This window comes from Elephantulus edwardii, unplaced genomic scaffold (genome assembly GCF_000299155.1).
Source record: "Elephantulus edwardii isolate Elephantulus edwardi_28Jun2011 unplaced genomic scaffold, EleEdw1.0 scaffold00028, whole genome shotgun sequence".
Classification (NCBI taxonomy): Eukaryota; Metazoa; Chordata; class Mammalia; order Macroscelidea; family Macroscelididae; genus Elephantulus; species Elephantulus edwardii.
This window is the reverse complement of record NW_006399778.1, coordinates 18,830,315-18,856,359: the sequence shown is the minus strand read 5'-3', so window position 1 is coordinate 18,856,359 and position 26,045 is coordinate 18,830,315. Positions and strand designations below refer to the sequence as shown.

At 45.1% G+C, this 26,045-nt stretch overlaps 2 protein-coding genes across 2 annotated transcripts in view; one reads left to right on the top strand and one right to left on the bottom strand.

Moving 5' to 3' along the window:
* Window positions 1-8,552, top strand: part of DNAJC16 (DnaJ (Hsp40) homolog, subfamily C, member 16) — a 60,913-nt gene extending 52,361 nt beyond the window's left edge. The window contains exons 9-15 of the mRNA XM_006883626.1: window positions 1,043-1,226; window positions 3,711-3,893; window positions 4,099-4,175; window positions 6,230-6,310; window positions 6,407-6,505; window positions 7,368-7,538; window positions 7,972-8,552. Coding sequence (XP_006883688.1) covers window positions 1,043-1,226; window positions 3,711-3,893; window positions 4,099-4,175; window positions 6,230-6,310; window positions 6,407-6,505; window positions 7,368-7,538; window positions 7,972-8,374 — 1,198 coding nt within the window. The 3' untranslated portion in view covers window positions 8,375-8,552. The remainder of the gene's footprint in view (window positions 1-1,042; window positions 1,227-3,710; window positions 3,894-4,098; window positions 4,176-6,229; window positions 6,311-6,406; window positions 6,506-7,367; window positions 7,539-7,971) is intronic.
* A 4,506-nt stretch (window positions 8,553-13,058) lies between these two features.
* On the bottom strand, window positions 13,059-24,113 carry AGMAT (agmatine ureohydrolase (agmatinase)). The gene is made up of 7 exons (XM_006883704.1): window positions 23,800-24,113; window positions 20,641-20,843; window positions 18,020-18,068; window positions 16,514-16,709; window positions 15,568-15,747; window positions 14,028-14,112; window positions 13,059-13,205 (listed from the first exon to the last, which is right to left on the bottom strand). The coding sequence occupies exons 1-7, from the start codon at window positions 24,111-24,113 to the stop codon at window positions 13,132-13,134; spliced, it is 1,101 nt and encodes a 366-aa protein (XP_006883766.1). The 3' UTR covers window positions 13,059-13,131.
* Between the last annotated feature and the right edge of the window lie 1,932 nt (window positions 24,114-26,045).

Genomic DNA, 26,045 nt, shown 5'->3' with positions numbered 1-26,045 from the left:
AACATTCCATGCTGGCTGAGTTTTGGGGGGATTTAGCAGTGAAGAAGTAAGGCACTAAAAACATGTTAAACTGCTTAACTGAAAAATGAAAAAGTTGTGGTGCACTTAATTCTGTAAAGCCTGTGAAGGGTTATATACAAAGAGTAACAAGTCTGGAAATTATAGGCAAAAATGCTTATGTACTTTGCTCATGTTCATAAATCAGTGGGTTTAGATTTAAATCTTAACATGTGCGTATGGAGATGGCAGGAAAGCATATTGATCATGTTGTTATGTGCCATCATATTATTTGAAAATACAGCTACAATACTGTTTAAAATTAAAGTTTCCCTACATTTGCAAATTTTCCCTATTCTTTTATAATGTAAAGGAGAAACAAGAAAACCTTTAATTAGATTGAAAAATGTCCTGATTAGACTATTTAAAATGAAAATTTCCCCAGTGTTTGCAGAATTTTCACATTCCTTCACAGTCTAAAAGAGAAGCAAAAAGACTTCAACTAAATAGAAAGAAAAATACCTTGGTCATTAAGGATTGCTGTTTACTTACCTTTCAAAAAATACTCCAAAGCCCAGCATTTCTCACATTTTTTCACCACTGCCATTCAGAAACAGGCCACCGTCAGCGTCCATACATTCTGGTTGCCCTGCTTCCACTCTTACACTCTCTTCTCAGTTCTCCTCACATCAGCCAGTGATCCTCCTAAAACTGTGAATCAGACCAAATCATTGTCTATCTCAGCATCTCTACACTTAACAGTTCTCACTGCCTGGATTGGTCTGACCACATTTGCTCTTGTGATTCATTTTATTAAGGTCTCTACAAAGTTGTCATCTTCTCAAGTGATGTTTTCTTGACCATTTTGCTAATTATCTGGAAATCTTTCACCACTAGGGACTTTTCAGCATACAGTTTCAAATGTACAAACCATTTTTGCTTTATAAGAGCCTCCTCTTCTTCACTGGAATAAATGCTCGCTTGTACAGGTCCGAGCAGTGGCCTCAGACCCTGGTTACACACTCTTGTCTTTGTTGTCATGCAGGTACTGTGTGGTTTTACTGACTCCCGAGACCACCAAGTTGAGTAAACCATTTGAGGCTTTCCTGTCCTTTGCCCTTGCAAACTCACAGGACACAGTGAGGTTCGTGCACGTCTACAGCACTCGGCAGCAGGAGTTCGCCAGCACCTTACTACCAGATGGTGACATGTTTCAAGGACAGTCAGCGGTGAGTCATGAATACATGGAGCCCTCACAAATATGTGGTATGTGCCACGCACCTGCTTCCTCAGGAGTCTCAACTATAGAATCCAGGAGACCTCTTCCTAACTGTAGGAAGGCCCACTCTTAATCCACTCTTTCCCCCTAGTCAGCCCACAGCCTGGATTTTTAGAGGTAGATGTCCACAGAAAGCATTTTTCCTGTGGGGAAAGGTTAAAGCACATCAGCCCTTTTCACTTTTTCATGTCCACACAGTATCCTAGTTAGTAAAATATCCTTGTCCTACCAGGAACATGCTCAGAAACGTATCTTCCTTTTACTTATGCAGTGTGTCTTTCATCCTGCCTGTGTTCCCCTCCCGGCACCTTTGTCATCACTCTAGAGAGCGATGGCGTTCTCCTCCTATCTTTTTTCTTCTTCTTTCCTAATGTATTCATTTTCCTTTTTTTTAATTTTGTTTTTTATTCATGATTTTTTTAATGCAACATATATATTTTTATAGCATATTCTTTCCATTTAGATTTCCCCCCATTCATTCATTGTTGCACATTTCCTAACTGCCAACCCCTCCCCCAGTTCGTTTTCTCTTTGAAGAAGAAAAAAAAAATCTTTCATTGTTGTACAATCTCCTAGTCCACTGTCCACTTTAATATGCATTTCTTTTTCTGTAATCTTGTCATGAAAATAATATCTAATCCTTTGTCCTTTTAAACAGTTCTCTCCCTCATCTGTTTCAATGTAGTATACATTATTTATCGCCTCTTTCCTTAGGTTCCCCCAACCTCGATGTCAGTCTCATTTTATAATAGTGGCACTTTGCAGTATTTGTCCTTTTGTGACTGAGATATTTCACTCAGCATAATGTGCTCCAGGGTCACCCATTTTGTATAATATTTCATAAGTTCCTTGTTTTTCAATACAGTGTAGTCTTCCATTGTGTGAATATACCACAGCTTCTCCATTTGTTTGTTGATGGGCACTTAGGTTGTTTCCAACTCCTTGCTATTGTGAACAAAGCCACAATAAACATGGGTATGCATATATCTGCTTGGGTGGCAGTTCTGGTTTCTTTAGGGTATATTCCTAGTAGTGGAATTGCTGGGTCAAATGGTATTTCTATTTTCAACTTTCTGAGAAAGTGCCTCCATAGTAGTTGCACCATTTTACCCTCCCACCAATAGTGAATAAGGGTTCCAGTTTCTCCAGAACCTTGCCAGCATTTGCTGTTTGCCGCTTTGTTGAATTTTGCTATTCTTACTCAGGTAAGATGATATCTCATAGTTGTTTTTATTCTCCTCCTGTCTTTTTCATCATTTCATCATCAGAAGACCCTGGTTTTTGTTTATCTCCAGAAATAAAGCTTTCCTTTGTTTTATTCTGCCAGAGGTTATAGAACAAAGCTTACTGAGAAGATAACTTTTACCAAAAGCATTGGAAATTCATCATAAATAAAATTATTCTGCATACCCATGTTTATTGTGGCTTTGTTCACAGTAGCAAAGAGTTGGAAATAACCCAAGTGCCCATCAACAAATGAATGGATAGATAAGCTGTGGTATAGTCACACAGTGGAATACTACGCTGCATTGAAAAACATGGAACTCATGAAATATTATATATACAAAATGGGTGACTCTGGAGGACATTATGCTGAGTGAAGTATCTCAATCACAAAAAGACAAATACTGCATAAAGCCACTATTATAAAAGAGGATTGGAAGGGAGGGGGTAAGCAGGGAGAAAAGTACAACAATGAATGACTGGAAACCCTAAGTCTCTGTAAACTTTGATTAAAATTAGTTTAAAAAATCCCACAAAAAAAAAAGAGGACTGACATCGGGGTTGAGGGAAGACTGAAAAAGAGGGAATAAATAATGTATATTGTGTTGAAGCAGATGAGGAAGAGAACTGTTTAAAAGGCATATGTGATTAGGTACTGTCATGACAGGAGTCCAGAATGAAGGCAGCATAGTGGAGTGGACTTGAGGGGAGGGATTGTATAACAATGAAAGAATTTTTCTTTTACTTTTCTAAGAGAAGAGTGAAAAGAGTGAATTGGGAGGGATGGGTAGACAGGGAGAAAAGTACAACAATGAATAAATGGAAATCCAGAATCTCTGTAAACTTTGATTAAAAGTAATAAATTAAAAAAAAAGATGAAAAAAATAATTTCTTCTGTTAGAAGAATGTTAATCTTTTGGCAAAGTGAGTCATTCTGCTGCTGTTTCTGAGGCTCTGGGAGACCTTGTAGTGAATCTGAACCCAAGGCCATAGAGAAATTGGAGAACTGAACCACGCATGGAGCTGTTCATGTTAGAAACTACGGATGTGTGTTGGACATATTTTATATTCATCAATGTTTGTGATATTACAGACTTCACTACAACCTTTTTTACCAGCTTCCCAGCAATTAAGCAAGCAGGGAAAACTCAGTAAATGCGCTTTCTCTGATTTCTGATGTTGGTTTTTGTTTCTCCTCTTTCTGTGCCAGGTGTCTATCTTAGAAAGGCGAAACACAGCAGGAAGAGTGGTATATAAAACTCTGGAAGACCCCTGGACTGGGAGTGAGAGTGACAAATTCATCCTATTGGGTTATATTGACCAACTACGCAAAGACCCAGCCCTCCTGTCCTCTGAAGCTGTGCTCCCCGACCTGATGGATGAACTCGCCCCTGTAAGCGCTGGGGCCCAGCCAGGCTGAGCGGCTGGGCAGGGCTCATGGGCTCACGGAGCTGTGGACAGTGTCCTTGCTGAGAGCAGAAGTCCCACGGCAGCGCTGTGCTGGGGTGGCGGGATGTTTCTCCAGAACTGCAGGGAGAAGGAGCACTGTCACCCCCTGGGGTTGAGTTCTGACCTGCCTTCATTTCCCTTCTCTGTAGGTATTTCTGCTTCGGTGGCTTTACTCTGCTTCTGAGTACATCTCGGACTGCTGGGATAGCATATTTCATAACAACTGGTAGGAATATTATTAACATGAATTTCTGTTGCCCCCCCCAATACCAATATCAGTGTTTTTCTTTTGAAACGACTCTGTCCTTTGATTTCAGTACATACTGTTGTTGTTAGGTGTCATCAAGTCTCATGCGACTCATAGCACAACAGATCCAACCCTTATCCTGTCCTGCACCATCCTTAGCATCCACAACACACTTGAGCCCATTGCCACAGTCACTGTAGCGATCTATAAGCAAATGGAAGAATTTAGACATTTTCATCAAGTGGGTGACTCAACAGCACATAACAACAACATATTATATGGGTTGTGTTTTATTTAAGCCTCTTGTTTAGAGTCGACAAGACCTCAGGGAGGGCCTTTGTATTTAAAAGTTGGTTGTTATTATATTTTTAATATAATACATTCTTCTAAGAAGTCTAAGGAACATTCTTCTAAGTGGTACAGCACTCTTTTGTCAATATGCTGTACTGAGGTAAGCTGGGGTTGCTGTGATGCTGAACCTTGTGCCCTTGGGGTGTCAAATGGCATAACAGTTAAACATGGTGGACAGTGTTTGGTGGAGCTCCCAGTTTAAGACAGGTTTGGAAGCAGTAATGGCATCCACTCCCTAAACAACATGCCTCCAGAAACTATGAACGTTGATAAGCAATGATAGTTGTAGAGGGGCTTCAGGCCTTTTGTTCATAGGGTTTCTATGAGTTGTGCTCAACGTGATAACAAGCAACAACACAACAGCATTCCCCATTTGCTTTTCTTTTAGTAACTTCACTCTTTTATATTTACTGGCCATCTTTTCCCTCGGCTCTCTTCATCTGGTGTCTCCAGGACCTAGTTCAGAGCCTGCCCACGTGGAGCCCAGCACATAGGTGTACAGATGAGTAGTGAAGTGACCAGAGCAGGGAGAGCCCTCTCCCAGATCATGATGCTCCCATGCTCCTGGAGGACACAGCCATGTCTTACCCATATCTGTGATTGCCAGCGCCTGGCCTCACACCTGGAAATAGCAGCCTGAGGTGGTGGGATGGGGTAAAAGAAAGTCACAGCAGATAGGACATGCTGGAAGGTCATCTTTTCTCCCTACTCCCACTCCTCTGGACCATATGCTAGAGCCATCAAGCCAGGAACAAAATAAAATGGCCTCTTTAATAACTGATGTGACCTCCATGCAAAATAGAAGAGATTGAGATTGTTCACAAGGAGAATTGACGTCTTTGAGCTGTGGTGCTGGAGAAGAGTATTGAATGTTCTATGGACTGCCAAGAAAACAAACAGATCCATCCTAGAGAGGGTTAAACCAGGCTACTCCTTGGAGGCAAGGATTCTGGGGCTTTGTCTGACATACTTTGGACATGTTCTAAGGAGAGACAGGTCCTTGGAGAAAGACATCATGCTTAGGAGTGTGGAGGGACAGCGCAGGATGGGAAGACCCTCTATGAGGTGGATTGATTCAGTGACTGGGGTAATCGGGATGGGTGTGTCGGAGACAGTGTAATTGGCACAGGATAGAGCAGGGTTTAGGGCTGTTGTACATAGGGTCGCTATGAGTCATGGGTGACTTGACAGCACATAACAACTACACAACCACATTATCACTGAGCTCTGTTGACCTAGTGGTAAGAAGCTGCAGTGCAATTCTAAAGGCACTCAGTTTGAATCCAGAAGTTGTTCTGCAGGAGAAGGATGGGTTTTCTCCTCTTGTGTAGTTAACTGCCTATGAAAACCCACTGGAGAGTCAGCCATGGGTCGGTTCTGACTCAGTGGTACTGGACAACAAAAAACATTGCTGTACTACTAAGTCCAACTTTGAGACTAAGCTATCTGTGAATTAGAACAGTAAGGGGGAGGGAGGAATTCCCTGCCTTCCTCCCTACTACTGCTGTAACCCTAGAATAATTGTTTGTGTAAAATTAGAAAATTGTGTTCATGTGAAGACTTAGGCTTGATTGAGCTTTTTCTTTTGTTTTTTTTCAGCCAGAGAAGAAACATACTGTCATTCGTTGACACATCATAACAAGTCATCTAGAGCTGACCATAATTTGTTCATTCTCTTCCAGGCGAGAAATGATGCCCCTCCTGTCCCTGATCTTCTCGGCTCTCTTCATCCTCTTTGGCACTGTCATCATGCAGGCTTTCAGGTACCTGTTGCTCTGGCTTCTCAATACAGCTTCTCCAAGGGGAATCGCCAGCCTCTGTGGTCTTGTATTAAAAAAATATCCTTTTTCTTATTTTAGTGACTCAAATGATGAACGAGAATCAAGCCCTCCTAATAAAGAGGAAGCTCGCGAGAAGTCGGGGAAGACAGAACCGACCTTCAGCAAAGAAAACAGCAGGTGGTTCAGATACAGGAGCTGTTTCTCTGACAAAACACTAAACCCCCGCTCCTCAGCACCAGACCCACAGACAGACTGTATAGCCTAATACAGCAGTTACACACACACACACACACGCACACACACACACACGCACACTCTTATTTATATAAACTAAACCCACAGACTATAGTAGAGTCTAATAAGGCAGTTTGTGTGTGTGTACACAAGGGAACTTTGGTGTCCTAGTGCTAAGGAACTGTGTGCCATCCAAAGGACACATGATTCTAACCCACCAGCTGCTCTGCAGGACAAAGAAGGACAACTTCCTCTGTGGTTTACTGCTTTTGAAGGCCTGCTGGAAAGTCAGCTGAGTTGATAGTACATAATAACATATATATACATACCTGTGTGCACATACTTATATGTGTGTGTGTTAAAATACAAGTGTGTGGTGAATGTTTAAAACTTATATTCACCTCCTTCTGGGTATGTGGAAAAGTCAAAGCTGACTATAGATTTTACTGAGACCATCTAGCCATTTAGATATAGAACCAACTTCATTTTTTTTACTTTGTAATTACTCCATAATTTACTCAGGAAACGAAGTATGTTGGAGAGAATGTAGATAAGCCATTAACAGTCAAGAGTGTGTCACCCTAATCACGCAGTGAATATGAACAGTAGTAAGCACGCACCCCAATGGCAGGGGGAAGGGTCTCTGTGAGACAAAGCAGCAGACAGGTTGACAGCTGCCATCTGCATGCTGTCCTCAAGCTGCTTCAGGACCAGCTGAAAAGCAGTATGGCATTTTGTTTCTACTTGCTGATTTTCTAAATTCCTCTATTTTAATAACATCTAACTCCTCAATATTACTCTACAGCAAGATTCCTAAAAAAGGCTTTGTGGAGGTGACTGAACTCACAGATATAACATATACCAGTAACTTGGTACGCCTGCGGCCAGGCCACATCAATGTGGTCCTTATCCTGTCAGAGTCCACCAAGACCAGCCTGCTTCAGAAATTTGCCTTTGAGGTCTACTCGTTCACTGGGTAAGCACCAGGCGTGTGTGAGAGAATATTTGGGTAAGGAGCTGACTGGAGATCTTTGAGTCATCAGGATGTTATCTGTAATCTTCCCAACCCCAAATTCTAAGCTTTTATGGGGTCACCTTTTATTCCTTTGACTTGATGTTCTTTTGTCTGTGAACAGAAGAGATTGGACTCGATCTTAGTCTGTTGTTTAGTTCCTGCATATATTCCAGGAGCTAGACACTGAGACTGACGTAGCATCTAGCACCCAGCAATAGGGTGCTGCTGTTGTAGAGTCCCTCCTCTGGCTGCCACAGAAAAATCTTCATTTTCCTCTATTTGGAAGCTCCATTTGAGGCAAAGCCTTTTGTTATAAGCTTAACTCGGGTACTTCTATTACCTGCACCCGGTGTATCAGTAAATAGACTCAGTCTGTATTCTGTTCTTCTTACAGGAGCAGCTGCCTACACTTCTCCTTCCTGAGTCTAGATAAACACAGAGAATGGCTAGAATACTTACTGGAATTTGCTCAAGATGCAGCCCCGATCCCAAACCAGTATGATAAGCATTTCATGGATCGTGACTACACGGGCTATGTACTGGCTCTGAATGGCCACAAGAAATACTTCTGCCTCTTCAAGCCCCAAAAAACAGTCGAAGAAGAAGAAGCAGCCATGGGGTCCTGTGGTGATCTTGACTCTTCCCTCCACCTGGCTGAATCTCGAGGGAAATCTTCGGGCAGCCTTGGCTCCAGGCCCATCAAAGGAAAATTAAGCAAGTTGTCCTTATGGATGGAACGCCTGTTGGAAGGCTCCTTACAGAGGTTTTATATCCCATCATGGCCTGAATTAGACTGAAAGCATTTCAAAAGAAAATTGAACTTTTCAGACATTTTAACATGCCTCTGTGAACAGGTATTTTCAGGACTCATATCCCAACAAACAGAGTATAGATTTTAGATTTCTCTTCTAGAACAGTGGCTAGAAGAATTTTCTTTCCTTTGTCCTAGCCTGGGAATGAAAAACCGCACAGGTTTGAGTTCCTAATCAGAATCTTTTCTTTCCCTTCCCTTTCACCCCTCCCCCATTCGAATGCCGCACTATTTAAAGTAGATATACCCATCCTCTTCCTTTGTTGTCCCTGTCACATGCTTACTCCACACTCCCCTGTCCTTTTATGTTGAAGAACATGGGGCTCAAGCCTGTGGCAGTACCAGACTCAACCTCCGGAGCCTCTTATGCAGCTCAGGTCCCTTACGTACTTGCACCCTGGGGCCATACGTCCCCACCTTGCCATCCCCCTGCTGTGCCCCTGTGCCATGCTCCTGCCCTGGTGCATGCTCCAGTACTGGAACCACACACTGCAGCTCTGCAGGCCCTGCATCTGGAAAGAGGCCCCAGTCCAAAGCAGTCCTACCCTTCATGGTTTTTGCAGTCGTAACTGGCTAGAAGTATATTTGGGGGGTATCCCCCCGTAACAGCTTCTCAGCCACCATTTTCCAAGGCTAGGGCTGTGTAGGGGCTCTAGATGTGAGTTTAGTTGTCTTCCCTAGGAAGGGCGGGCTGTGCTGGCAGTGACTGGCGGCTGCAGCTCTGGGATCCCTTTGGGAGAGTTCTTGCCACCATTTCCCCAACACCAAGCAGAGCCAGGGGAGGGGTCTGCACAGTCAGCACCACTGTAATGACTCGGAGCCACTCCGAGTGTATGTTTATTTCCTGATGCCTTTCTGCCTCTGTCAACTTTAGGGTGTGGATTTAGGAGCCATAACTTATAACCTTGTTCTCTGAATATAGAGATAAGCTGCTATGAGCCAGTAGATGTTAAACTGAAGACAAAGATTCCCAGTTGCCAGTGAGTCAGACTTTAGGAAGCTGGCTTCACTGTAGTGGTGTCTCTAGTAAAATCCAGACCTGTCTTTGTATCAAGGAACTTAAAATTATATCAACAATTGTATTTTGGACACTCACCCCAAAAGTGCTGTATCTTCAAGTCCTCTTTTGTGATGAGAGACTTGTTCTAGACTCCTGTTTCTTTTTCAGCATCTGGCTTTGTTTTGATAGCACATCTTCATTGTTTTCACTGACAACAGCTTTACTGGTATCAAGGTCAGGCTGATCACAGCACCCAGTTTGCTGAGCTCTGGGTGTGTAATGGACTCCAGGCTGGAGCAGACCAGCCAGACTGAGAGTGTGGCTTATTCGGATTTTTTTAATCAGGGAAAAACTACTGATAGAGTTTGAACAGCTTCAAAGAGTGGTCTGTTCAAATATCTAAGCAGATTGCCTTTTGTAAAGTGAAGGGTGAGAATCAGTGATGGGACTTTTACTACATTAGTATTTCTTTATTTAATCATAATTGCTTTAAATAAAACCATTTGGATCCTGAATAATTGAAATATTAGGCTAAGATGGTGGTGGTGGTGATGGTTAGGTGCTGTCGAGTGTACTCAGCAACCCTCTGAACAATAGATCTGAAGCCAGTCCTGTCCTGTACCATCTTCACATGTCCCTACACACTAGAGCTCATTGCGGCAATAACCTTGTCAGTCTACCTGGTTAAGGTCTTCCTCTCCTTCACTGACCCTCCACCCTTTCCGGCATCCTGTCTCTCTCCAAGAAATAGCCCCTCCGAGCAATACGCCCAAAGTATGTGAGGTGAAACAACCTCATCATTCTTGCCTCCAAAGAGCACTCTGGCTGCACCCTTTCTCCAAGACAGCTGTTTGTTCTCTTGGCCATCCATGGGATGTTCAGTGCTCTTCTCCAACACCACAGCTCAAAGGCGTCAGTTCTTCTGTCATCCTTACTCATTTTCTAGTTCTCCAATGCATAGCAGATGATCAGAAAGACCGTGGCCTGAATCAGATGCATCTTAGTCCTCAAATTGACATCATTACTCCTCAATAATTTGGAGAGTTCCCTAACTGCAGACCTTCCCAGTGCAATGTGTCTCCTTATTTCCTGACTGCTGGTACAAAGGGTGTTAATTATGCATCCAGGAGTATCATTTTGATTTCTTTAACAATCAAGTGTGGGCTGGCAGCCTCTCGTTTAAACCTGTCAGGACCCCGTAGATGAGATTTTGTGATTCTAAATCACTTGGGTCCTTGGGCTGGTTTGAAGACTAATTGCTGTTAGAGTTACAAGCTAAACTGGCAGTTTGTTGTGTTTGCAGAGAACAATGTTATAACTGGCATAGCACTTGTCTGTCAGTTTGCTGATAACTTGTGGGTTGCTAAAAGCTATGCCACTGGAATGTCAAATGCCATAAGGATTACACATGGTGGACATGTTTTAGTAGACCTCCCAGATTAAGACAGACTAAGAAGCCAGATTGGCCATCCACTTCTTAAATAAAACCCTATGAACTCTGGAGGAACAATAATATGGTGGTGGTTATGTGCCATCAAGTCGCCTGCAAGTCATAGTGACCCTATATACAACAGCCCTAAACCCAGCTTTATCCCTGGTAAGGAAGAAATTCTTTCAGCCCAGGAGTTCCTGTAATTTTTATGGGTCTACAGCTTTATCAAAAAGATAAGTATCCCAGCAAGGCTTCCTTCATCCTTATCATCCTTGATAATGGACAGTGATTCCGAATGCCATAACACTCAGCCTAGTTACAAAGGGTCAAGGAATTCATTTGACTTTTTGACACTCCAGTCCTCAAGACTCTTTGCTGGGTCTTTTTATAGTGGATTATTTATATGAATAGTGTCTTCATTGTAGGTTTTTATTTTTAATATCTGGTACTAAATAAATTCCCAACTTTAATTTCTAAAAACCAAAAATTCCCCACATTTGTCTTAATTATTATTGTTATCATTAAAATTTAAAAGCACCTTCAGACAGCTACACCTTCCATTTGTACCAGCAAAAGAAAGTGGTGACAGGATTAGAAACATTCCTAGAAAATGTTTCAATCCAAATATTCTTCTGCACATCTGTTTGAGGACTAGTCCCCCCCTTCCCCAAGAAGAGAGTCTTTTCAATCTTTTGAGATTCTCAAGAGCTTTTATGTTAAATATTTTAAACTGAACTTTACCCTTGACCAGCCAAGCCTTTTCTCTGCATGTCATTTCTGTAAATGTGTTTACTTTTGTGTCAAATGTATGAGTCACTGTCATACTCAGCCAGTGCTTCTACTTAATGTAATCGTACCAGATCCAGTTTCTGATTTCAGTGACCTTCCAAGCCTTCCAGTACCCTGAATCTCTCAGCATTGGTTCTTCTAGAGGGAAGATTTTTCTGGTTGGGCATAAGTTGTTGAATTATACATCATGTTTGGCAGATAGGAGCAAAATAGCAACTGACAGAAACAGCTCCAGAGAGTGCACTCCTGTTCCAGAAGTACTTTTTCATTGCCATGAAAACCTTGTAGTTTTCAGTTAGGTTGATTTTCTTCCCATCCCTGGCCTAGTAGCTTTGTCGCCTTTTATATACTATCATCCTAATCAATTTGCAGCTGCCGTCAGTTCATACATGTTTTCTGTGCTAGAAAAAGAAACGGCTTCTAAAGGGTGATTTCACTCATTTGGGAAGAGGGCTCGGAAGCAAACAAAAACTTTTAATTGTTTAAAAGCTGATGCACAACATTTCTACAAATAGTTGTTCGCATCCAAATACTTGACATTGTCCCTTGGAAACAAAACAAGTGTGGCAGCTGCAGAACCTGTCTGTTCAGTTTGTCACAGAGGATGATTGTATTTGGGAGACAGACTTAAAAGAAGGTGAATATTTTGCACTTTTGATACTCTTAGGAACAAATAACTTATTTGGCAAATCGTGTCTATTCTATGTTTTTTTGTTTTTTGGATTTTTTTTTTTTTTATTGTGAACAAGCACTGAAGCTGATGTTATTTTGTTTCAAGAATATTATAGACTGGAAACAAATAAACTATTTTAATGTGTGATGATTATGGGGTAGGTCTTGCATTACACTGTGGTGATTTAATCAACAGATACCATATCAACAAAATTGACTTTATATGTATGTAACCCAACACAAGCCTAACTGGAAAGGGCAAGAGTCGATGTTGCAAGCGGTGCACCCACTTGAAGAGGAGATATATAAACAGACAGATTGGCAGAGAACGGGGAGAGGAAGCTTCAGTAAGAGCTCTTTAGGGTCCAGCTGATGCTGTTGAACATAGAAGACATTTCATGCAGCCTCCTCGTTTTAAGTGAGAAGCTGTGCCATTAGGATCTGCTTATTACATTCTTTCACATTTTTAACTCAACAGATCCAAAAGCAAGGTGCAGCCTTATGCCCCCCAGCCATAGGATACTGTAGCAATATGGAGTGTTTGTATTCTTTCATCTTTTTATTCCATTTCTTCATTTCTTAGATAACATTGAACGAAATTTTCTATCTCTTCCCCATCTTTCATCAAAGGCAAAAAATCAGAGCAGTAAAACGCTTCCTTCGAAATGTTGACTGTTGGGATGTGCACTCTCCTGGAGTCCAAGGGTCCTGACATCACAGACACCAATGACACTTTGCACAGGAAGCGCTCTTGGCCTGAAGGCTTCGGAACCCAACCTGCTTGCTGACAAGTTCTTATTAAGAACTTGCCGGCAATGCTGTCTGCTCTTACCTCTTGAGAAACACAAGCTCAGGCAGTTTTCACTTTGGGGAGAACACACAGCATTTCAAACAACAGGTTGGCCGCCAGCAGTGCTGTGTTTCCTACAAAGAGAAAGCTCAGGATGAATACCCACAAGCCCCTCCTGGAGCAGCCCCAGGGCCCCATTCACTTGTCTGCCTTCTGTCTCCTTCCTCAGCTGCCCAGCCACTGCATGAATGCCCTTTCCCGGGTCTCTGCCTCCATCCAGCTTCACTGGAAAAAGAGTACTCTAAAATTCAGAAGCTTGTTTACTCTGAGAACAGATTTAAGCCCCGCCCCCTAAAGGAAAACCTAGAACAGTGATACGTATTTATTATCTACTGAGGCTAATAGGCCAAATTCTCTAGGCTTTTCTAAAGTCACTGGGATACCATCTACTTTAACGAGCTCTCCTAAACGTGCCAACTCCCCACTTTCTGATGTATGCTTTGAGAATTCCGTTTTCAGTGACAGGCGGCTGGAACTGTGCCACTCGGCCTCTGAACGTAGGTTGGTTGCTCTTCTGACTGGTGAGAACACTAGTAATACATGGCGCCTCCGGGGGGTGGTGTGAGGTTAACTGGCTCATGTTTGTAACTGGGCACTAACAGACTCATTTTCTTCACTATCAAACATACTCAGCAGGAACGAAGGATACCCATCTGTTTTCTACTTCTTTAATCACTCACTCATTGCTGTTGATTAAGAACCAACTCCTAATGGACGCCCCAGCAGAGTTTTCAGAGGCTTTCAATCACACCGGAAGAGATTACCTGTCTTCCACCCCCAGGTGCCCCCCACCCCGGGTTAGCAGCACAGCTCCTTAATGGACCGCACCACCAGAGCGCCCTCCTTACAGAAATCTTGACACTAGCAGTCACCTACAGATCCATTTCCTCACTTACCAGAATGATCATACAAGGGTGAAACTTCCACAAGATCACAACCCACCACGTTCAGGCCCTGACAGCCCCGGATGATCTCCAGAGCCTGTGGAAGATGGAAGTGCACGTTACCTACCACGGTAACATTTGCAAAGAACAGCTACTGGCAGTGGCTTCAGTGACTCCTAATCCCTGGCCCTCCCTTGAGAGGACCTGCCTTGCTGGAATCCTATTAACAGTTCTTGCCTCTGAGGTGGGGGTAAGTCCTTGCAAAGCCATGTGTTTAGGACTTCAGGAGAAGCCAGCACAGAACAGACTTAGCTCTTAGCCTGGAGTTGACCTTGGCACATTCCAGGCAGAGATGAAAACATCTGCAAACTCACTAAAATGGGAGAAGTGCAAGCAGATGTGGCTAGAGAACAACTTAAAAGAGGGAGTGGTGGAGGAGACCCCTTGCCTTTGTATGCAAATCAAAATAGCTTTGTAAGCTACCTTTTTCAGCATCTGATCTATTAAATATATCAAATAGTTGTCCCTCACTTTCCAAAGAGTTAAAGCGTAATAAAGGTAGAGTGGAAACTGGCGACGAAAGGTTGGGAAAGCAGAGGCATGAGGATGGAGATTGAGATTGGTTTTGAGGGTTTTTCATACTTCAGCTAATGGATTAGATTTAAGCAGACTTCAGTTACACACCAAGCATCTCTGATGATACTTACTGTTTCTATGTCAGGCACTTTCTATACTCTAAGGACAAACAGTGAACAGAACAAAGAGGCCTTTTCCTCCTGGAGCTCACCTTCCAGTGAGAACCACATTCCATGTCTGCTTCCAAGGAGGAGCTCTGCCACCTTGAAACCAAACCCACTGCCTTTTGAGTCAATTCCAGCACCTGGGGTCCCTGTGTTGGGTGCTGAGACTGCCTCACCTTTCCACTACAGGATTGGTCATTAATCGCATTGTATGCCCTTGTCAAATTTAATCCAAAAAAAGGTAATGTTCATATGTTTCAGGGAGGGACTACCACATGACCCTATGAACTGACTATGAGTGGGCCAGAAGCATGAAACTAAAGAACTATTCAATCATAGACAGCTAAAAGAACAAATCTCCATTGGAAAAAGAGGAGCCAGAGTGCTTGTTAAAGGCAAGGATGGTGAGACTTCATCTCACCTAAGTTGGGAGTGTTATAATAAGAGAGAGGACAGTCTCTGGAAAGCCACTTCTTGCTTGGAGACTCAGCAAAGGAGAGGAAGACCCTCACAGAGCTGGACTGACAGTGACAGCAGCCGTGGGCATAAGCACAGTGGAGACTGTGAGGAAGGTACACAGCTGTGCAAGGTTTCGATCTTGTGCATAGAGTTGCTCAGAATTGACTGCAACTAACGAGAGGCATCGTGTCCCAAATGAGAATATGGGAGTGCTCAGGCCTGCAGTGTGGCCAGAGAGGAACAAGTGCATACTCTCTTGTCAAATTCTAACCTGCTTCCTGCCGTGCCCACACGAGTCCCTGACATCCCCCCTCACCGCCCCCCAGGAATTCCCAAACATGGCACCCCCTTACCTGACTTGGGGTAAGCCCAGCAATTTCAGGCGTCCCTGTCCCCGGGGCATAGGCAGGATCCAAGGCGTCAATGTCAAAGCTGATATAAATGGGCTTGCCTCCCATCTGCTGCCTCACCTCTCCCATCAGAGGAACCAGCGACTTCATCCAGCAGTCTTCAGCCAGGACAACGCGGAAGCCCTGGGGAGGACACAGGTAAGGGTCTGAAGGTTGAGGTGTCTGCATGACAATGTTTCTGGGCACTTTTTGGTGCCAGCCTCCAAGCTGAGCTCTTCATAGGCATTATATTTGACCCCCAGTCCCCATTTTACAGATGAGGCAGGTGTGTGAGGACAGGGGGGACAGGGCCTAGGCAAGACGTGAGACGTCAAAGCTAAGCTGTGGAGCTGGGATCAGATAAAGGTTTCATCAAATAGTGAGGAACTCTGCTCACAGTCTCAGGACGGGGTGGCCCGTCTCAGGTGTTAACATACTTGGTTGTTATGTGCTGCCTCTCCAGCAACTTTTCAAAGGCAGTAAAATTCCTGGGAAGAGACGGTCCATCTTTCTCCCACAGAGCAGCTAGTGAATTCAAACCGAAAACCTTCGGGTTGGCAGCCACCGGAGGAGCCGTCTTCATTTCCGCGTGGTTATGAGGATAACTCTAAGAGTGGGCAGCTCACCTTGGGTAGAACTCACTTTCCCAAGAGACACCAGCAACCTCTGAGGGGCTGGCTGGCTTCTCCTTGTCTCCCCACCCAGTGATAAGAGGACTCCTGTGCCCAGCAGACGAACGTCCTCACCTCCCGGTGCTCCACGTGCCCGTCTGGATGCCATCTCAACCCTCCAGCCCCACTCTCTGAATTTGATGAGTGAAGCCCCTGTTGAATCGATTGCTGCCCTGTGGTAGGTGCCTCGAGAGGCAGGGTTGGGGGAGTGGGTGGGAATGGGGTGCTCGGTCTGTCACCTGACTCCGGTTGTATCTGTAGGGATCCAAGGTGAAGGAAGTGCCCCGAATGCCGATCTGCACCACTCGCTTACAGTCCAGGAGGCCCTCGTCCACGCATCGTCGGAAGGGCGCCCCGTGATAGATCTTCTCCCCCAGGGCCTTGTCGGCCGTGTCTGTGTGAGCATCCACATGCAGCAGTCCCACGGGGCCATGCCTGTGACACAGGACAACTCAGAGGCCTCCTTGCTGGCCTTAGGGTGCCAAATTAAGGTCTCAGCAAAGAGATCTGGCCTCGGTACCTGCCTTGCAACTGGCTTCTGTCTTCAAACCAAAATCATGTAGCATCTCAGAAGAACAACATCCTCCAAGAAGGCAGGCAGAAAGCGTGTGTACTGGCTGCCACCCACTCCCCATCGCCCAGTGTTTGCATCATGTGGAGATGGAGAAGCAGGGAGGACAGCATGGACAGTGGCTCAGAGGCGAGCTTGGCTGACCAGAGCCTCCCTCCCTCCAACTACACCAATGCACCATGCAAATCAAAACTGTGCAAACACAGCTTTAAGGAAAGACCTATACCCACCACCCCTGACTAAAATGCCATCTGCGTGTCCTTCCTCAAATCAGATTCTGAAGCTAGTGCTGCCTATTTTCCTATTTCTTTCTGAAACTAAGTTGGCCCAAGCTAGCCAGTCCCTCCACCACCCATCTGTTAGTTAGTCATGTTGTGGTGACTTATGTCTGATGCTGGAAGCTGTGTGACCAGTATTTAAAAAACCATGGTTGGGGCAGGGGGGGAATGCAAACAAACGATGGTGGACCGTTTCAGCAGAGCATCTACCAGGTGAATTAGGAAGGCCTGGACATTTAGTTCTGAAAGCCAATGAAAACACTGTGGGTCAGAGCAGGCTATTTATTATCCCATATAGATCTGGAAGAGGAGCCACATGGATACAAGTACTTACTTAAGAATGGGCTCAAACATACCAACAATGAAGACAGTGCCATGCTGGGGCAGCGTGCCATCTGCCATTTACACTTCAGCTTGTCATGAGTGACACACAACTCAGTGGCCACTACAAGTCAACTCCCGAAGGACTTGCACCACTAAAAACCGATCTTTCTGATGTCTGAGATGAGGACCGTTTCTGAAAACAGGCCCCTGCACAGCCCTACCCTTGGGTCTCTCAATATTTGTATTCCACCGCTGAAGCAAATCAGAAACCAAATTAACTCAAGTGTTTCACCAGCTCATGTTCCAAAAGCAGAGGGGAGTAGAAAACACTGAGCTCGCATTCTAGAATAGACCCTGGGCCAAGACGTGTTAATAATAAATGGTCTTGGCTTCCAGCTGGTGACTGACAGAGACATCAGGTGCTCAACCCTAATTCTGAACTGCAGACACAGCCCAGTTGGGAATTTCCTATCACCCCGGCTGAGCCAGCAGAGGTCACCTGATGCTGCGGACACCTCACCCTCAGCCCTGAGTGTTGAAACCTTGCTAGAGCCATGCCACTTGGAACTTACTTTTCAGCTATCGCTTGCAATATGGGATATGTAATCGTGTGGTCTCCACCTGCAAAAAAGGGAAAAAAGAATCCAGAATGTGGTAAGACTAGACAACCACATATTACAGAGACCAATCTTAAACTCACCCAATTGAGCTAGCCTTTTAATTAGGCTCAATTAACTTCTGGTCGTGGTGGCCAGGGAGTAGACTCCAATTCATGGTGACTCCATATATGCTCCACAGAGTTTTCAAGGCTGTGCCTTTTCAATGGCAATTCACCAGGCCTTAATCTCTACTCACCTCTGGGCAGGTTTGAACCACCAACCTTTCAGTTATTAGCCCAGGACTGAACCATCTGCACCACATAGGAACCCCAAAGAACTTCAGCTAGATCTAACACCTTTTCCAATGGTAGGATGATGTTTCACTGTTGCTTCACTTTCATATAAGAGGGAAAATTAGACAAAACCAGACTTACAGGTAAATGTCTAACATAACTCTGTCCGACAGAACTTTCTATCGGCACTGGCTGATGTAGAGGCCAAAAGAACAAACAGATCTATCCTCGAAAAAATTCAGCCACAGAAACAAAGACGGCAAGACTTCATCTCACATACTTTAGACATATTATCCAGAGAGACCAGTCCCTGAAGAAGAACATCATGGTTGGAAGTAACACCTTCAGCCAGGCGGATTGGCAGTGCCTGCAACAATGGGCTTCTGCACAACAGGGACTGTGAGGCAATACAGGACCAGGCGGGTTTTATTCTGTTGTCCACAAGATCGCCAGGAGTGAGAATCAACTAAACAGCACCAAAAAACAACAGCCCCATGTAGCTACTGAAATAGAAGCACCATGACAAAGGAACTGAATTTTTTTTCCCCTTCATCTCATTTTCATTGTTTTTCTTTCCCCCCACCCCTTGTTGTGTATCATCGAACCAGATCTGACTGGCACAGGTGGAGAGTGCCCCTCCTTCTCTAGTAGAGCATCTGGTGGATTTGAACCTCGCACCTTCATGATTGCAGTCCAGCTTCTTTGCCACTAGACCACCAGAGTTCCCTTCATTTCCATTCCTTTTTAACTTGAGTGATCACCTGTGGCTAGTGGCTACCTTACCAGACAGTGCAGGCCTACAAAGCGATTACTATTGTTAATTATAAATAATAGTTCATATTATTTAATAGAAGTAGCTAGCATTTTTAGATGACAGTTTCAAATGTGCCAGGTGGTACAATGTTAGACACTTCATATGCACTTTCATCATATGTCTCTCACGCAATACAATGAAGTTGGAGTATTACTAGTCTTCTCATTTTACAGAGAAGAAGATAAAGCATAATGCACTACAATAAGCAGCAAAGCTACTGGGAAGTAGACCTGAGAGTTCAAACCATGCGATCTGAGCCCAGAAACTTTGCAATTCCTTACTGCTAGACTATGCAGGCCTCCAAAAGGCCTCTACCTGGAGGCAAGGATGATGAGGCTTCATCTCACATACTTCAGGCATGTTGCTAAGAGGGGCTGCTCCTTGGAGAGGAACATGATGCTGGGAAGGGTGGAGGGTCAGCGGAGGAGAGAAAGACGCTCAACCAAGTAGATTGATATGGTGACTGCTGCAATGGACCCTGGTGTGTCAGGAATTGTGAGGATGGCACAGGATAGGACAGGGTTCAGATCTGTAGTTCATAGAGTTGCTATGAGTAATTGAGTAATAATGGCACCTAACAACAACAATATACTCTGCAGGCTGGGTAGTCTCTCAATTTGGCAGAAATAAATTTAAAATCTCGGAAAGCAACCATATCATTTGCTGTGGACCAGCAAGAGAAGCTTTAGTGTTGGTGGGGTAGGAGAGGAGGTGGGAAAAGCTGTTGGAGGTAGAACCTGGCCAGGGTGAAAACACCCCTTTGCAATTAGCTCCCCTCACAGATAAAATCATTAGGAACAATAACCTCGAGGCGGAGGGAAAGTTCTAACTGAGCTCCAGGGGGAAGTCTCCATTTCCCTGACTTAACCCAGCTGGCAGCGAATCAGGCATCAGTGCAGGGACTAGACGAGAGCTGAGGGGAGTGGGTGCGAGAGTTAGGGGTCACCAAAAACCTCCATAACCAAGATAAAGACTTTTAGTATAATATTTTTTAAAACCAGGATCTCAATATATATCCCCAAAAATATCCAAGATGGGAATTTGGGGGCATTATGCTGATGGTTGCTCTCATTCAGAAATGTTTTATGTCTTGTCTTTGTCCTGCGTATGTCTTAATAAAAGGGTCTTTATAGGGAGGGTGGGAATTAAACACAGGATCAGTATGTGCCATACTGAGGTCCACTGGAGCCTGAGACAAACACAAAAATCAACCACGTTGACATGACCTTGAGTATGGGGGGTTTGGCTCCTCTTACATTTTACACTGAAGGCCAGTGTCTCCCTTGTCTCACCCTATTTCAAACCTGTCATTCATACTTGTCCCAAAACTTTAAATAACTTCTCCTCAGGGGTTAAAATAAGACAAGACTTTAAACTTCTGTTCTACCGACTCCTTGCCTGCAGGGGTTCGCCCCGAGAAGCAGACGAACTCTGGCCCAGGAGGTGAAAACCTCAGAGAGTCCTCGGCCCTTGCAGGCCGCCATTACCCAAGGTCAGAGGAACACAGCCAGCTGCTGTGATCTTCTGGAAGGCCTCGCGAATGAGCCGGCAGCTGTCCTGAAGGTTGTAAAGGTTGACGTTCACATCGCCCAGGTCCGCAACCATGAGGGACTGGAAGGGGAAGGCCCCGGTGCTGGGATTGATGGCCCGCAGCAACACTGATTCCTCTCTGATCCGTCGGGGTCCGAATCTGGAAGAGGAAGAACAACACAGCAAGTCATCCACCTAGGCGGAGACTCGAGGCCAGGGCTTCTCAGACTCACGCTGCTGCACTGAAGAGGGCTGAGCGGCTCTTCCCAAGGGGCCCTGTGCTGTTCATTGTTGGCAGCATCCCAGGCCTGAACCCCCTTCCCCCCCAGGTGCCAGTAGCATCACTCTTCACTCAGTCATAACCAAAAATGCTTCCACAGAAAAAAGATACCAAACTAATGGCTTTAGAGAGAGCTTTGGTGGTCTAGTCATAAGGAGTTGCGCTGCCAACCCAAAGGCAGTTGGAACGGTTCGAATGCTCCGAGGCAGAAAGATGGGCAATCTCCTCCTGTGCAATTTACTGCCTCTGAAAAGTCACTGGAGGGTCAGCTGTGAGTAGGTTCTGACTCGAAGGCACAAAGGAACAGCAACAACACTGCTTTCGAGGCAGTTCCAACTCACGGTAACCCTTCATGTCACCAGGCCTTCCTTTCTTCTGAAGTGTAACTGAGTAGATTAATTAGCGGCCAAGAGCAAGTAGTTTTCAGTACAGACATTGTGAAATGTGCCCTGGGAAGTGAAACCAGCTCCTATTGAGAACCACTGACCCGGTCTGTATATTGAAGAGAGTAAAAGGCACAGGCTTTGGCCCACCGCTTTAGTAAGTACTTCATTGCTGTCAGAACAGGCTCATAGCTGACATTTTTGGGGGTGGCCAAGGCTGTAAATCGCATGAAAGAATTCTGCCCGTTTTTCTCCCTCAGAGCTTTTGATGGACTTGAATCTCTGGAGAGGATCTACTCTGGGTTAACAGCACAACTTGCTATGGACTAGGCCATCAGAACCTCTGCATTGTTGTTAGGTGCTGTCGAGTTGAGTATGATCTGAATCCTGTCCTATCCTGAGCCGTCCTCCTCCTCATCTCTGACACACTCGAGCCCCTTGCTGCAGGTACTGTGTCAATCCATCTGGGTGAGAGTCTTCCTCTCTTACGCCGACCCTCCACCTTTCCAACATAATGTCCCTTTGCAAGGAACTGCCTCTCCTAACATGTTCAAAGTATGTGAGACGAAGCTTCACCGTCCATGCCTCCAAGACCACTGTGGCTGCACTTTTCCCAAGAATACCTGTTTGTTCTTTTGAAAGTCCATGGCATAGTCCATGCTCTTCTCTAAAACTACCTCTCAAAGGCATCAGTCTTTTTTTTCTCTACTCAAGGAAACCTCACTGCAGCTGTCCATCTTTGTCCTGCAGAGCTGCAGATGGAGTAAAACCCATCCTTAGTAGTGTTGTTTGTTGTTATGTACCATCAAGTCAGTCTGGAGACTAAGTTGCACCTGATCTAGGCCATCGTCTTCACAATTACATGTTATGCATCAGAAAGCTGAACAATGACTAGGGATGATAGAAAGAAAATCAATGCCTTTGAACTGTGATGCTGGAAGAGAGTATTGAATATAATACCATGGACTGTCAGGAGAACAAAAAAGGTTCTTCCTAGAGAGGGTGAAACCAGGCTGCTTCTTGGCAGGAAGGATTCTGAAGCTTCGTGTGACAGGCTCTGGGCATGTTGCAAGGAGGAAGGGTGGAGGGACAGTGAAAGAGAGGAAGACCCTTGATGAGATGATTGACTCAGTGACTGGGATAATGGGGTTAGGTTTGTTAGAGGTGATAAGGTTGGCTCAGGATAGAGCAGGGTTCAGAGCTTTTGTACATAGAGTTGCTATGTTGTTGCCATAGGAAATAACAAGCAGCTATCAAGTCAGAATTAACCCATAGCTGGCCCTCCAAGGTGGTAAAGCAAAGGCAGAAGACCGCCCCATATCTCTGGAGTGGAGGAGAATGTGCATTCGAACTGTGTGCCTTCAAGTTGGCAGTGCAGCTCCTTACCACTAGGCCACCAGAGCTCCCTATTAACAATTTAATTGTCACCTCTTTTAGTTTCAGTTTCCTAATCTGTAAAATAGTATTATTTCCTTTACCCTGCTATTGCAGAGTGCTTTATACTTAGTGGACATCTATTAAATGATATAGGCCGTACAGTCAGATGTCATGTTGCTGAGGCACACCCAAAACCAGGACCAAGCCAGAGTGGATGCCCACTGTTAGAAAAGGAGCCGAGGTCGAAAGAGAGGGAAAAAACTGGTCCCAAGAAATGAACAGGCCTTTATTGCGTGGTCTGAGAGGGACGCCACGTGACCAGGAGTGGAGAAAGTCAGAATGGCGCAGCGGTAATTAGCAGTGGTCTCGTTTTATAAGGGTCTTGTGGAGGACTAGGGAAGATGGTGCCTCTTGTAATCACGGGCCGTTAATTAACTCAGGTCAGGGCTTCCTGATCAGGCCCAGAGCCTTATCATGATTTATCGCTTGGTCTGGTCTTTGTTCTGGCCACCCTTGGAACCATCAGGATTCTCAGGGAGTGACAAGGCATGGGGGCAACTGCTATATTTTTCTTCCACCCTCTCCTGCCACCAGCCCTGTGCATAGCACACTGTGCCTCCAGGCCGCACCAACAGCTGATGCTAAATAGTTTAAGAAAAGGAACTTGACTTCCTCTGACTTGCTCTTAGGAAAACCGACTCGATTTGAGCTTTTCTCGAATCCCATTGACACCGGAAGGTTTTGGGAATTGCTTCGGTTTTCAAGAAGCTGTGTCACGGGGCAGGAACAGAGAATCCACGGTTGCTATCCTTGGGGTCTGGGGAAAGCTGAGTCCCAGAAGCCCTTCACTAACGGGTGACAGTGAGAGGAACAGAGGACAAGACCTCCCGAAGGCGTGCTGAGCTCAGGGCTGCTTACAGGGGCAGACAGGGAAATCACTGCGCCACTAACAAGAAGAAACTTTTCGAATGAGACCCAGCTTCCAACCTGCACTCTAAAAGGCGCCTCTTTGTACCCCTTCAGCACCTGCATGGCCCTCCTGCCACGTGCCCCAGCTCTGATGGGCCCAGCCTTACCTTGCCCCGGGCCGATTGGAGGTCCCAATGTCGAGGGGCACCCCGACGAAGGCGGCGTCCAGTCCCTCAGGGGAGGCCTGCACGGGCAGCCGCATCATGGAGCAGATACCCACGGACCGGGCCACGAACTCCGAGCTTGGGGGCTGGTTAAAGGTGGCGTCCGAGGCCTGGCGGCTCGAGCTGTGCCTGGGGTCGCAGAGTTTCGCCAGAGGCAGCGTGCCGGGACCCCGGAGGCGGCTGCCGCTGCAGCGCATCCCCCATGCGCCCAGGGCGCGCACAGGGCCAGATACAAGCAGCCGCTGCATGCTGCCCATTGCTCCTGGAGCCGATAACGGAGTGAGAGCCAGGCCTCGTGGCTCAAAGGGCAAGAGCTCCAGGATCAAGCGCGGGGAGGGGCTTCAGAAAGAGCCCCGCCACTCTCTGCCCCACACCCTGCTCTGGACTTCAACCCTGACTGCTTCAGCCAAAGAGCCAAGCTGACCAGGCAGCGACACAAGGCAGGGCTTCCCACTCGAGCCCACCTACACAGTCAGGTGTCTGCGCTGTGAGCCAGGCTGCTCTGTATCCCGAAAATCAGGCCTTCACCAGCCTCCCCTTCCTGCAGGGCAATATTTTATTAAACACTCAAAATACTTGAAAAGGGAGAGAAATTGAAAATGCATTTTTTAAAAAAATAATTTCTTGAGGAATGTGAAACTAGTCTTAGTTTTAATTTTGTCATGACATAAATGTGAGCTGTAGGGTCGATGTCCACGAGTGCTCATACATCTGTGTTGTTAGGTGCCGTGCAGTCAGTACGACTCATAGCAACCGTATGAACAAAAGATCTGAACCCTGTTCTATCCTGCACCATCCTCACACTTCTTGACACACAAGAGCCTGTTGCAGCAGTCCCGTATATCAACCCGGGTTGAGGATCTTCCTCTCCTTCACCCACCCTCCACCCTTCCCAGCGTCATGTCCTTCTCCAAAGAATAGACCCTTCTAGCAACATGTCCAAAGAATGTGAGGTGAAGACTCCTCATTCTTGCTCCAAAGAGCACTCCAGCTGCACCCTTTCCAAGAACTATCTGTTCATTCTTTTGGCTGTTCATGGGATGTTCACTGCTCTTCTCCAACATCCTTATTTATTGTCCAGCTCTCAGATGCATATCAGAAAGCTCTCTGCATTTCTTTTTTTTTTTTTTTCAGATCAGAGCCTTTGCTTTTTATTCAAATTAATGCCACTTTCTAAGGGCAGAATCACTATTTTTTTCCTTCATATTACTTTTAATTATTATCAATATTAATAATGTCTTGGAAGGGGGGATTGTATAACAATGAAAGAATTTTTCTTTTACTTTCCAAATAGAAGAACGAACTGTCGGGGTGGAGGGGTGGATAGGGAGAAAAATGTAACAATGAATGGAAATCCAAAGTCTCTGTAAACGTTCATTAATATTGATAATAATTAAAAGTAATATGAAGCTCTCTGCATTTCTAAGAGGGGAAAAAGAATGAGAGTTACTCTGTGATCATCTTTAAACCTCAACTGAAAACATGCTCTTGAAAAAGTCTCCTAAAACCCAAACAAATACTTTTGCTTCCCTAGTAAAGAGTGTTTACCTTGGTCTTTCAAGATCTATCTATATGGGACCCATTTGTCACATCTCCAAAGGTGACAGGAGACTGAGAGGCAACAAGTTCATGTTAATGGGAGGAACAGTGGGGGGAAGGGAGTGAGAACGGTCCCATAATTTACTGTTGCTGAATTGTTCTGGGTTGTTGTTGCTGTTGAGTACCATCAGGTCATAACTGACTCAGAGTTGACCCTGGAGCAGGTTTTCAGAGGCAGTAAATCTCACAGGAAGAGATTGCCCATCTTTCTTCCACAGCGCAGCTAGTGGAGTGGATTCAAAGTTTGCACCTCTGAACTGGCAGCACAATTCCTTACCACTAAGCCACCACTTGGACATGTAGAAACTTGAATTGGTATATTTTGTTATGTATATTCCCAACAACAAAATAAATTATGAAAAAGAAAATGAGGGGTGGAAAGACATACCAGTGAAAGACTGACGTCATTTATATGTGAACCATTTGGGGATCTGATGTTTTTGTCTTCGTTTTTCAATTGAATGTGAAAGGCCTGAGTTTGCATTTAATCCTGACCTCTCCACACCGGTCAGCAGTTCAGGCCACAGGACCGCAGCTATGGGGCAAAGGTTCCCCCCGGTCAGTAAGAAATGCTTAGTGCCAGAAGAGAC